This window comes from Lissotriton vulgaris, chromosome 7 (genome assembly GCF_964263255.1).
Source record: "Lissotriton vulgaris chromosome 7, aLisVul1.2, whole genome shotgun sequence".
NCBI lineage: Eukaryota > Metazoa > Chordata > Amphibia > Caudata > Salamandridae > Lissotriton > Lissotriton vulgaris.
Window position 1 is genome coordinate 1363586586 of NC_141695.1, and position 13461 is coordinate 1363600046.

The window sequence follows — 13461 nt, forward strand, 5'->3', positions numbered from 1 at the left end:
TTTCGACCCCATCTTCTTGGGCTGCAAAAACGAGTCTCGAGGCATGCATCACTGTGTTTAACTGCCTTTTTGTTCTTACAGGCCCCCCAGTGGGGGTATGCGTAGTGCAGTATCACTGGTAATTATGGGACATGTAGTCCGTGGCCGAAAATATAATCTTCTTTAAGTAAGTTCGAGCCCTCATTTTAATTTATGCTCATTCAATATCTTCAGTAGGCAGTGTTACAATCCAGCAGGCTTGTTTGGCAGGGAGCGCTGTCCCGGATTCAGTCCCAAACAGTTTGTGACTTCCAGCTCAAACCGGCTGGAAAAGCATATTTCTCTCCACCCGGTGATGGTAACTTCCTCACGGCCGGGCCGCTGTGCGCAAAGATGAATCACCAATATGCCCTGAAGCATTTAGGAAGCACACGACAGCGCTCTGCACTCCGGCGTAATACTGCAACATGCCATCATGCTTCACCTTTTAAAATTTGACGACGCGTTCCAGGGTATTTCGACCCCTTCTTCTTGGGCTGCAAAAACGAGTCTCGAGGCATGCATCACAGTGTTTAACAGGCTTTTTATTCATTACAGGCCCCCCAGTGGGCGTATGCGTAGTGCAGCATCACTGGTAATTATGGGACATGTAGTCCGTGGCGCAAAATATCATCTTCTTTAAGTAAGTTTGAGTCCTCATTTTAATTCATGCTCATTCAATACCTTCAGTAGGCAGTGTTACAATCCAGCAGGCTTGTTTAGCAGGGAGCGCTGTCCCAGATTCAGTCCCAAACAGTTTGTGACTTCCAGCTCAAACCGGCTGGAAAAGCATTTTTCTCTCCACCCGGTGATGGTGCCTTCATCACGGCCGGGTCGCCGTGCGCAAAGATGAATCACCAAAATGCCCTGAAGCATTTAGGAAGCACACGACAGCGCTCTGCACTCCGGCGTAATACTTCAACATGCCATCATACTTCACCTTTTAAAATTTGCAGACGCGTTTCAGGGTATTTCGACCCCATCTTCTTGGGCTGCAAAAACGAGTCTCGAGGCATGCATCACTGTGTTTAACTGGCTTTTTATTAATTACAGGCCCCCCAGTGGGAGTATGCGTAGTGCAGCATCACTGGTAATTATGGGACATGTAGTCCGTAGCGCAAAATATCATCTTCTTTAAGTAAGTTCGAGTCCTCATTTTAATTTATGCTCATTCAATACCTTCAGTAGGCAGTGTTACAATCCAGCAGGCTTGTTTGGCAGGGAGCGCTGTCCCGGATTCAGTCCCAAACAGTTTGTGACTTCCAGCTCAAACCGGCTGGAAAAGGATTTTTCTCTCCACCCGGTGATGGTGCCTTCCTCACGGCCGGGCCGCTGTGCGCAAAGATGAATCACCAATATGCCCTGAAGCATTTAGGAAGCACACAACATCGCTCTGCACTCCGGCTTAATACTGCAACATGCCATCATACTTCACCTTTTAAAATTTGCCGACGCGTTTCAGGGTATTTCGACCCCATCTTCTTGGGCTGCAAAAACGAGTCTCGAGGCATGCATCACTGTGTTTAACTGCCTTTTTGTTCTTACAGGCCCCCCAGTGGGGGTATGCGTAGTGCAGTATCACTGGTAATTATGGGACATGTAGTCCGTAGCGCAACATATCATCTTCTTTAAGTAAGTTCGAGTCCTCATTTTAATTTATGCTCATTCAATACCTTCAGTAGGCAGTGTTACAATCCAGCAGGCTTGTTTGGCAGGGAGCGCTGTCCCGGATTCATTCCCAAACAGTTTGTGACTTCCAGCTCAAACCGGCTGGAAAAGCATTTTTCTCTCCACCCGGTGATGGTGCCTTCCTCACGGCTGGGCCGCCGTGCGCAAAGATGAATCACCAATATGTCCTGAAGCATTTAGGAAGCACACGACAGCGCTCTGCACTCCTGCATAATACTGCAACATGCCATCATGCTTCACCTTTTAAAATTTGCCGACGCGTTTCAGGGTATTTCGACCACATCTTCTTGGGCTGCAAAAACGAGTCTTGAGGCATGCATCACTGTGTTTAACTGCCTTTTTATTCATTACAGGCCCCCCAGTGGGCGTATGCGTAGTGCAGCATCACTGGTAATTATGGGACATGTAGTCCGTGGCGCAAAACATCATCTTCTTGAAGTAAGTTCGAGTCCTCATTTTAATTATGCTCATTCAATGCAACGCGAAACGGGTAAGGTCACAAGTAAAAATAAATTTACAAGAGAAGTGTGGCGTGGTCTTGTACTTGGAGAACACCGATGGGGATACTTGTGGCAGGTGGAACCGGGTGGTGGAAGCTGCTGTGAGTGCGCCCCGCATGCTTGGGCATTTGGTGTATAATATGACTGCACGGTAATCCTGCCATTGGGGGCTGCAACATCCGTCAATCAGGAAGCCGGAGTTGGAACGATTCCAAACCAGTACGCGGTACGACAACTTCGGACTTATAAGAGCACGGACACGACTCTGAAGTCCACTTAGGACTACAATAATAACTTTCACTAAGAACGGCATAGGACCTACTTAAGGCGAAATATGCTCCCGCCATGACTACATGTTCCATGATGCAAAGCGTGCACGATGCATGTTCTACTTAAGGCGGAGTTTGCAGGGTGGGAGCTCCCTATGGCCGTCCAGAGACACTCAGACCTTTGATGAAGAAGCGAGTGCTTTGAAACGCGTAAGGTCAAAAGTAAAAATAAATTTACAAGAGAAGTGTGGTGTGGCCTTGTCCTTGGAAAACACCGATGGGGATACTTGTGGCAGGTGGAACCGGCTGGTGGAAGCTGCTGTGAGTGCGCCCCCACATGCTTGGGCATTTGGTGGATAATATGACTGCACGGTAATCCTGCCGTGGGGGGCTGCAACATCCGTCAATCAGGAGGCCGCGGTTGGAACGATCCCAAACCAGTACGCGGTACGGCAACTTCGGACTTATAAGAGCACGGACACCACTCTGAAGTCCACTTAGGACTACAAAAATAACTCTCACTAAGATCGCATAGGACCTACTTAAGGCGAAATATGCTCCCGCCATGACTACATGTTCCATGATGCAAATCCTGCACGATGCACGTTCTACTGAAGGCGGAGTTTGCAGGGCGGGAGCTCCCTATGGCCGTCCAGAGACACTCAGACCTCTGATGAAGAAGCGAGTGCTTTGAAACGCATAAGGTCACAAGTAAAAACAAATTTACAAGAGAAGTGTGGCGTGGTCTTGTCCTTGGAGAACACCGATGGGGATACTTTTGGCAGGTGGAACCGGCTGGTGGAAGCTGCTGTGAGTGCGCCCCCGCATGCTTGGGCATTTGGTGGATAATATGACTGCACGGTAATCCTGCCGTGGGGGGCTGCAACATCCGTCAATCAGGAGGCCGCGGTTGGAACGATTCCAAACCAGTACGCGGTACAGCAACTTCGGACTTATAAGAGGACGGACACGATTCTTAAGTCCACTTAGGCTTACAATAATAACTCTCACTAAGAATGGCATAGGACCTACTTAAGGCGAAATATGCTCCCGCCATGACTACATGTTCCATGATGCAAAGCGTGCACGATGCACGTTCTACTGAAGGCGGTGTTTGCAGGGCTGGAGCTCCCTATGGCCGTCCAGAGACACTCAGACCTCTGATGAAGAAGCGAGTGCTTTGAAACGCGTAAGGTCACAAGTAAAAATAAATTTACAAGAGAAGTGTGGCGTGGTCTTGTCCTTGGAGAACACCGATGGGGATACTTGTGGCAGGTGGAACCGGCTGGTGGAAGCTGCTGTGAGTGCGCCCCGCATGCTTGGGCATTTGGTGGATAATATGACTGCACAGTAATCCTGCCGTGGGGGCTGCAACATCCGTCAATCAGGAGGCCGCGGTTTGAACGATTCCAAACCAGTAAGCGGTACGGCAACTTCGGACTTATAAGAGCACGGACACGTCTCTGAAGTCTACTTAGGACTACAATAATAACTCTCACTAAGAACAGCATAGGACCTACTTAAGGCGAAATATGCTCCCGCCATGACTAAATGTTCCATGATGCAAAGCGTGCACGATGCACGTTCTACTGAAGGCGGAGTTTGCAGGGTGGGAGCTCCCTATGGCCGTCCAGAGACACTCAGACCTTTGATGAAGAAGCGAGTGCTTTGAAACGCGTAAGGTCAAAAGTAAAAATAAATTTACAAGAGAAGTGTGGTGTGGCCTTGTCCTTGGAGAACACCGATGGGGATACTTGTGGCAGGTGGAACCGGCTGGTGGAAGCTGCTGTGAGTGCGCCCCCACATGCTTGGGCATTTGGTGGATAATATGACTGCACGGTAATCCTGCCGTGGGGGGCTGCAACATCCGTCAATCAGGAGGCCGCGGTTGGAACGATCCCAAACCAGTACGCGGTACGGCAACTTCGGACTTATAAGAGCACGGACACCACTCTGAAGTCCACTTAGGACTACAAAAATAACTCTCACTAAGATCGCATAGGACCTACTTAAGGCGAAATATGCTCCCGCCATGACTACATGTTCCATGATGCAAATCCTGCACGATGCACGTTCTACTGAAGGCGGAGTTTGCAGGGCGGGAGCTCCCTATGGCCGTCCAGAGACACTCAGACCTCTGATGAAGAAGCGAGTGCTTTGAAACGCATAAGGTCACAAGTAAAAACAAATTTACAAGAGAAGTGTGGCGTGGTCTTGTCCTTGGAGAACACCGATGGGGATACTTTTGGCAGGTGGAACCGGCTGGTGGAAGCTGCTGTGAGTGCGCCCCCGCATGCTTGGGCATTTGGTGGATAATATGACTGCACGGTAATCCTGCCGTGGGGGGCTGCAACATCCGTCAATCAGGAGGCCGCGGTTGGAACGATTCCAAACCAGTACGCGGTACGGCAACTTCAGACTTATAAGAGGACGGACACGATTCTTAAGTCCACTTAGGCTTACAATAATAACTCTCACTAAGAATGGCATAGGACCTACTTAAGGCGAAATATGCTCCCGCCATGACTACATGTTCCATGATGCAAAGCGTGCACGATGCACGTTCTACTGAAGGCGGTGTTTGCAGGGCTGGAGCTCCCTATGGCCGTCCAGAGACACTCAGACCTCTGATGAAGAAGCGAGTGCTTTGAAACGCGTAAGGTCACAAGTAAAAATAAATTTACAAGAGAAGTGTGGCGTGGTCTTGTCCTTGGAGAACACCGATGGGGATACTTGTGGCAGGTGGAACCGGCTGGTGGAAGCTGCTGTGAGTGCGCCCCGCATGCTTGGGCATTTGGTGGATAATATGACTGCACAGTAATCCTGCCGTGGGGGCTGCAACATCCGTCAATCAGGAGGCCGCGGTTTGAACGATTCCAAACCAGTAAGCGGTACGGCAACTTCGGACTTATAAGAGCACGGACACGTCTCTGAAGTCTACTTAGGACTACAATAATAGCTCTCACTAAGAACAGCATAGGACCTACTTAAGGCGAAATATGCTCCCGCCATGACTAAATGTTCCATGATGCAAAGCGTGCACGATGCACGTTCTACTGAAGGCGGAGTTTGCAGGGCGGGAGCTCCCTATGGCCGTCCAGAGACACTCAGACCTCTGATGAAGAAGCGAGTGCTTTTAAAAAACGCGTAATGTCACAAGTAAAAATAAATTTACAAGAGAGATGTGGCTTGGTCTTGTCCTTGGAGGACACCGATGGGGATACTTGTGGCAAGTGGAACCGGCTGGTGGAAGCTGCTGTGAGTGCGCCCCGCATGCTTGGGCATTTGGTGGATAATATGACTGCACGGTAATCCTGCCGTGGGGGGCTGTAACATCCGTCAATCAGGAGGCCGCGGTTGGAACGATTCCAAACCAGTACGCGGTACGGCAACTTCGGACTTATAAGAGCACGGACACGACTCTGAAGTCCACTTAGGACTACAATAATAACTCTCACTAAGAACGGCATAGGACCTACTTAAGGCGAAAAATGCTCCTGCCATGACTACATGTTCCAGGATGCAAAGCGTGCACGATGCACGTTCTACTGAAGGCGGAGTTTGCAGGGCGGGAGCTCCCTATGGCCGTCCAGAGACACTCAGACCTCTGATGAAGAAGCGAGTGCTTTGAAACGCGTAAGGTCACAAGTAAAAATAAATTTACAAGAGAAGTGTGGCGTGGTCTTGTCCTTGGAGAGCACCGATGGGGATACTTGTGCCAGGTTGAACCGGCTGGTGGAAGCTGCTGTGAGTGCGCCCCCGCATGCTTGGGCATTTGGTGGATAATATATATATATATATATGCTGTCAACCCTTGTTGGACAGAAGATCCTCTGAAAGAGGCAATCGGATCAGGGATTGATACTCATGCTCAACAGTTCGGGATATCAGACTCTCCGTGCCCAATCTGGAGCCACAAGAATAACTTGGGCCCAGTAATTCCTGATCTTCAAGAGAACTTTGGGCAGGAGAGGTATTGGTGAACAGGCGTACAGGAGGCCGGAGCTCCTCTCGAGATGAAAAACGTCCACAAGAGAGGGGGGCCTTAGGAACTCCAGTGTGCAAAACTGCTGAGATTGGGCATTCCCTGCACTGGCAAACAGATCTAACCAAGGCTCTCCCTATTCTTGAATGAGACCTTGCACCACCTCCGGATGGCGATGATATTCGTGATCCACTAGGCATCTTTGGCTAAGTTTGTCTGGCCTGGCGTTCAGAGAGTCAGCCTGGTGTTAAACCACCAGAAACATGCCCTGGGTTTCCAGCCATGTCCAGAGATGCAGAACCACTTGACAAAAGGCCCATGATACCACCCAGTCCTGTTTGCTGCAGTACCACACAGCTATGGTGTTGTCCAGGAACACCTGCATCAGCCTTCCCTTGATCGAAGGAAGAAAGGCTTTCAATACCAAATACATTGCCTGAAGCTCCAACAGGTTTATGTGGAGCTTTGACTTCGCCAGAGACCAGAGTTCTCTGATCTCCACTACTCCCAGATGGCTACCTCATCCGAGAAGTGTCACTGCAGCCAGCTCTTGTTGGGGAAGAGGGATGGGTTTGCTACTGACCCAATTGCAGTTTATAACCACTACTGCAGGTCTTCTGTCGTTCCCTCAGAGATCTGGACCATGTCAGAGAGATTTGCCTGAAACTCTGTCCACTGGCACTTCAGGCCCCACTGCAGAGCCTGCATTTGCCAACAGGCACAGGTTACATGCAGGATGAAGAGACCGTGTGGCCCAACAATCTCATAGTCATTCTCACCGAAATCCAGGATAGAGGCTGTAACATCTGTATCATCATAGCCTGAATATCCTGGACATGCCACTCAGAACAATAGGTCCAAAACTGCACTTTTCCCAGAACATCGATGAAAGGGAGTGTCTAAGAGGGAGTAAAGTGTTACTTCAACAGGTTGCTAGTGAACTCCAGCACATGCAGAAAGTTTGCTGTAGTCTGCAGGTGATAACCCCACCTTCAACAGCCAATTTTCAAGGTAGGAAAAGACTGGAACCCCTAACATCCACAGATGTGCTGAAACCACCGCCATCAGCTAAGTGAACACCAGAGGGGCTCTGGTAAAGCCAAAGGGAAGCATGGCAAACTGAAAGTGCTTTTGGGCAACGGTGAAATGCAGGTAATGTCTAAGAGCAGGCAGGAAGGGAATGTGGCAATATGCATCCTGCAAGTCCAATGCTACCATCTAGTCTCCCGGGTCCAGGGCAGACAGAACTTGGGTGAGCATTCTGAATTTCTCCTTTTTCATGAAGAAATTGAGAAGGCACAGTTCTTGGATAGAACAAAAGTCTCCATCCTTTTTGCGCACCAGAAAGTAATGGGAACAGTAACCAAAACCTACATCCTTCTAATGCAAGCACCCTCTTGATGGCTCCTTTAGCCAAGCGAGCCAGCACTTCCTGACGGAGCAAAGAGAGGTGGTACTCTACCAGCCGGTCGCAATGTATGCGGCATGGGTGAAGGGGTGATAGAAAGGGGATCGAGTAGCCCCTTTGGATCATCTGCAAAACCAAATAATCTGATGTTACTGACCTCCAGTGGCACACCTGATGGCATTTCCAGCCACACACTGTGTGCTCTCGATGGTGGGTAGGCAAACGGGAGGGGTTTGGAGGCTGCAGGGTGGGGAGGGGTGTACTGGCCTGACCTCTGGCTACCTGTCCAATGTGGTCTATGGGACCCATGTTTTCAGCCGAAAAAAAAGGCTTGGAAGCCTGTTGGCTAAGTTGGCTGAGAGTGTATGGATGTAATAGGAAACCCCTTCCATGGCCACGAAAGGGGCAGACAGAGGACTTGGGTTGACGAGGGGCCATACAGAGACGCAAGGACCTGGCCAGAGCTCTGCTGTCATTAAGGCACTCCAGATCTGAGACTGCCTTCTCTCCAAAAGGCAAGAGCCATCAAAGGTCATGTTCATAAGCGAGGCTTGGATTGCCCCTGAAAACCTAGTGGTTCTCAGCAAGGTGTGGAGCCAAAAGACCACCGATGATGAAATCATTTCACCTAGTGAATCAGACTTGTATACAGTACACATCGTATGGTGAACTTTGTTGCGTCTCTCCTGTCAGCAATAACGTAAGAGAGCATGGCTTGGGCCTCCTCCAAGATCACTTGTACAGCCAAATCCCAGTTCATATGGGAATATTGGCTCAAAAGGCATGCATTGTTCATCGACAGCAGGGCAAGGCTGTCAGAAAAGAACATGTTCTTGCCATAGGTATCCAGCCTTCTAAATTTCCTATCCAGTGGAGTGGTAAGGAACGTGCCAGGGTTGATGCTAAAGGTGGAGGCTTGGAAAACCTTGTTCTCGAAGGAAACTGGAGTCTCCAGGAGTGGGGTGATGGCGACGGGCAATTATTTTCCTGAGCACATGAGCCCCTGCGCCAGTCTTGGACCAGGCCAGAGTAGGACGTCGGAAAGGGCATAATTAAACAGGAGTAAGGGTTCAGAAAGGACGACTCCCAGAGGAAACACCTCTGTCAAGCCATTCATCTTGACTGCCGCCAAGGATAAATGAAGGTCCAAAACCTCAGTTGCCCTACGTACCACCAGTGCGAATAGGGCTCCCTCCTCCATAACCACGGTAGGAGAGACCAGGCCAGTGTCCAGTGAGGTGTCTAACCCACTGGCTTCTGCCAGTTCCTCGTACCTTTTGTCTTCTGTATCATCTAGGAGATGGTGGTATCCATAAGGGTCCTCAGACCCCTCTTATTCGTCTCCTTCTCCAGACCTGTCAAAGGCAAGATACACTTTATGCTCTGGAGCATTTCTCATCATGCTTTTTTTGCCATTTTGTTTGGTTCTGTAATCATATATTTTCAAGGTTAGCTTAGTAGGCCTTGCAAGCATCATCTTGTAGAGTGTTTGTATGGGTACTGTTGACGTTTTAATCCCTCTGGGTTCTCTTGTCATACCCACTAGGGATCACATGTCCACAGCCTGGTGTCATAGTTTCCCAGCAAAAATTGTAAAGAGCAAGATTTTATTAGGATTAGAATAATGAGCATCTAGGAGTACCATGCGACTTTATGCCTACTGACCTGCAAAACGAAAGAATTCTAAGTAATTTGGGACACAGAGAAATACATTATAGAAACATTATATTGCCACAAATCAGTTAGAAATGTGAGCCGTGTAAAGGCTATCTCCGATGTTTCAGAAACTATGTAGGCAAAAAGTTACTCCTATTTGTAAACATAAACAAACATAATGGACTGTGCAAGGTCTAAATGCCCCACCCTATCACTCTCTGAAAGGGAGGCTCAGTGAATCAGTGGCCTTGAAATCACATCTCCTTGAAGGAGCTTAACTCAATTGAAAGGTGGCATTAATTTGAACTAAAATAATAGCTTATGTGTTCTGCTTTGCCTAATGATTACTTGTTTTTTATTTGAATTACTTGGTGCACTTTAATTTTTTTTACTTTATACTGATTGGATATATGTGATATTTTAAGAACTGTTCTAGTACTGCACAAATGCAATCCTCAGTTTGCTGGAATGTGTGTCACCCGTACAACTAGCTGACATTTCATGTGCCCCTCCGTCCCACATTGGACCATCTGTAATCCAGAGGTGGTACCCTATCTGTGTGGTGTCTTTTCAAACACTTGCAACATTTTTCCCCGCACTTTTATTCTGCAGGAAACGTCATAGCCCTAACACGGAGCTAGCTGTACATCTGGGCAGGCGCATTCCTCTGAATGAATGTATAACAACTCATGCACTTACCACACATGCCTTGGCTTGGTCATGTAGCCTCTGGCATGCAGGTGCCTTTACCATGAATGGTGAGTAAATGTAAGGTAAAAGAGTGTGTGTGTGTGTGTTTGAGTGTGTGTGTATATCTATCTATATATATATATATATATATATATATATATATATATATATATATATATATATATATACAGACACACACACACATATAAACTCCAGTTCCAATGTGAAAGAACAGGAAAGCAACTCTACGTAGTGTGCAAAAAGATTTATTGCAGGCAGAAAACAAAGCATTAACGCGTTTTGGCTTCTATAGCTTTTGTCACAATGCCGATATAATTCCTCCACTCCAATTAAAAAAAAAACTATAGCAAACAGAAATGATGGACTCATAGCAGTCTCAAAGTTTAAGAGCCATCTTAGACTGTGCAACAATGCTTATAGATTTCATGTTGGAATAGAAGTGCACATACGTACAAAATAAACATGTTCACAAGGCCCCAGTGGGCAGACATTAAACTCACCATTGACACATGGTTCATTGAATCACTTGCATAAGCATGATTAAATCCCAATCAAGAAAAGGCTCTGTGTAGTATACAAAATGAAGAGCCTTCTTGGAGCAAAGTTTAGCAACCCTGGCTCCATATGGCAGAATATCCAAGTATATTTCTTCAGAGATATCAGCGCATAGGAAGTCTCTGCAAATAGATGATTGCATTTTGTGCCCAAGTGGGCTAACTTTTATACCTTCTTACTTATTTGAATAATTATAGGCACAGAGTCACAAAATACTTCCAAAAATAAGGAGAATACTTGAAAACAGTTCATTCTGCTGAACGACATGGTGCCCCAGTGGACAAATCTCCTCATTATTGATGCCACTTCTCATCCCCTACCCTAACAACCTCCCGAGGACTTCCTTGCTCCAGCGCCCCAATAAAGCCAACCACAGTCTGTCCTCTTCAAACATCACCAACCAACTGCAGTCCTCCGCATCCCATCACTATGGGCTTGTGTCATTTAGTATTGATAGTTACAGCAAGCTGGGTCCTTCCTTTGTCATCACTGTAAAATGTCCAATTTGTGTTGCTGGATAAGTATGTGCCCTAGTGAATGTGCACTATTTCAGTGAAAATAAACAACTTTGTACTGATGTGTATTCCAACCCAGGTTAATTCTTGTGTTGCTGTGTTGCTTTTAATAGAAAGGTTTGTGTAAGTTTGCACTGATGTAGCACCCAATAGGGATGAGTCTTTCTAAAGAGAATTGATTATGTCAAAGTGCAACACTGTGTATACCACAGCAGGTGTTCTTTTCCGCAGGTACGCTAGTTAACAGTGACTCACCTTTCAGGGTCTGCTCCCATAGGCACCATGTGCTTGATTGTTGGTTCAGTTGGCTTGTGAACTTTACCGGAAGGCGGAACCATGTCCAACATCCTGGTCTTCTTGGACTTTGGGATCATCCTCAATTTACTGGCAGGTTTGGTTATCTTTACACCCTTTGCAGGAATCGTTGCCCTCACCGTGACTGATACGGCCATTGGGGTTGCCGCTATTCTCTTGGGTGCAGTCAAGGATATGGAGGACTTGAGCAGCTCATAGATCTCCTTCCGGATCTTCTCTTTTAAAGCCTTGCTGTTGATGACATCTGAAACCACAGCATGAGCCTTAATGTTGGTATCTGACTTGGACTTTGGCTTTTGTTTGGCTTTACCTGGCTTGAGAGCACGGGCTTTCTTCTCTGGCTCCTGTACGATGGCCAGATGTTTGGAAGATGACTCCTGACCTGAAACTAAGAGGGAATATTAGCATAAGTCCTTGACATCAGGCACTGGGGACCGTGCTCTAAAGATATTTCATTTCAGGTGTGAGTAATTTATTCAGTTCTTAGTTTTTGCATTTTGTACTTATCGTTTTGAGTTTTGCATTACAAGTCCTGGACCAGAATGCTAAGAAGAAGGCTTGGCTGAATGATTAGCTCAGACCTGACCTGATGCAAGTTGAGATCTGGAGGCAACATAGAATTAGATTGGCAACTCAAGCCTCATATGGTGTAACCTGTAGAAATCAGAATTGAATAGACTTCTGCCAAATTACACTGAGATTCAGAAACAAAAGAGTTTGCTACTCACACATGATATGAGAAGATCTGACAGCTCTAATGGGCACATACAGAAAGTGATCATGCAGAAAGGATAGAACATGTGTAGGTACTCGAGTCAAGCACAGAGGCACATGAGCAAGAAGAATATGACAAAGAAAGAAAAATGCTCACAAGTAAGCTAAGGCCGGGGAAAATAGGGCCACAAGCAACTATTTGGTCATGTAAAACACAGGCTCACAAGCATAAATTCAAATGCACAAAAAGAAATGTCAGCCCCTGTGGGAACATAGGTGAGCAGAAATAGAGCATGCATCGATCAAGTACAAGAGTCACATAAATCACATGTTCATTCCAAGATGAGAAGCATACAAATAACATCTCAATCATGCATGAATCTGCAACAAAAAAACTATTCAGCCATGAACAAACAAAGATACACAAGTGGAAACCGAGAAAGGCAGAAACAATACACTTGTACAGAAAGACAAAGACACTACAACAAGGAACATAACGTGCAGTTCCAGTGTAAGACGCATGAAGGAACACTGGCATGTAGAAGTTATCTTCTACAATGACAAAAGCCGTAAGCATAATAGAAAGTATGGGCGACTTTCGTCAATCTCAAACAAACGGGACAGATGGTTGAGCCCACTTCTTGTTTAAGCGCTTTTCTGGCCTTACTCTTTCTAAACTAAAATTAGCCAAGTGTCTAAAGGGGGTAACTTGGTTATTCAAGTGGGATGTGCCAGAAGTATCAGAATCCCTGGCACACTACTGGTAAATATATGTGCACATCATTGGATACCGCCCAGTCAACACTGGCTGCCCCAGGACTGAAGGAAAGGACATTCACTGTGCACTACTGTCAATAAATCTACCGAGGCGTGTAAAAAATGAACAGAATTTCCTTACCAGTTACTACAAGTAAGTTAGGAAAAATTATGTGAAATTAGGTGTAATTAGGTGAAATACAAATATTTAATTTTTATGTGTCAGCGCAAAAATACAAGCGCAGTGAAAAACACCCGCTCAGGTTCTGCTCGTTTGCGTTGTTGCTGACATGGTAATTTGGCATAATCGCATAATGTGAAACTCCAACAAAATTCTGACTTATACAGCAACGTAATTTAAATTTTGCCC

At 46.7% G+C, this 13461-nt stretch overlaps 1 protein-coding gene across 1 annotated transcript in view; it reads right to left on the minus strand.

Moving 5' to 3' along the window:
* LOC147703705 (uncharacterized) overlaps positions 1-13461 on the minus strand; it is a 180087-nt gene that overhangs the window by 100766 nt on the left and 65860 nt on the right. The window contains exon 3 of the mRNA XM_086929542.1: positions 11562-12009. Within this exon, the coding sequence (XP_086785668.1) occupies positions 11562-12009 (448 nt within the window). The remainder of the gene's footprint in view (positions 1-11561; positions 12010-13461) is intronic.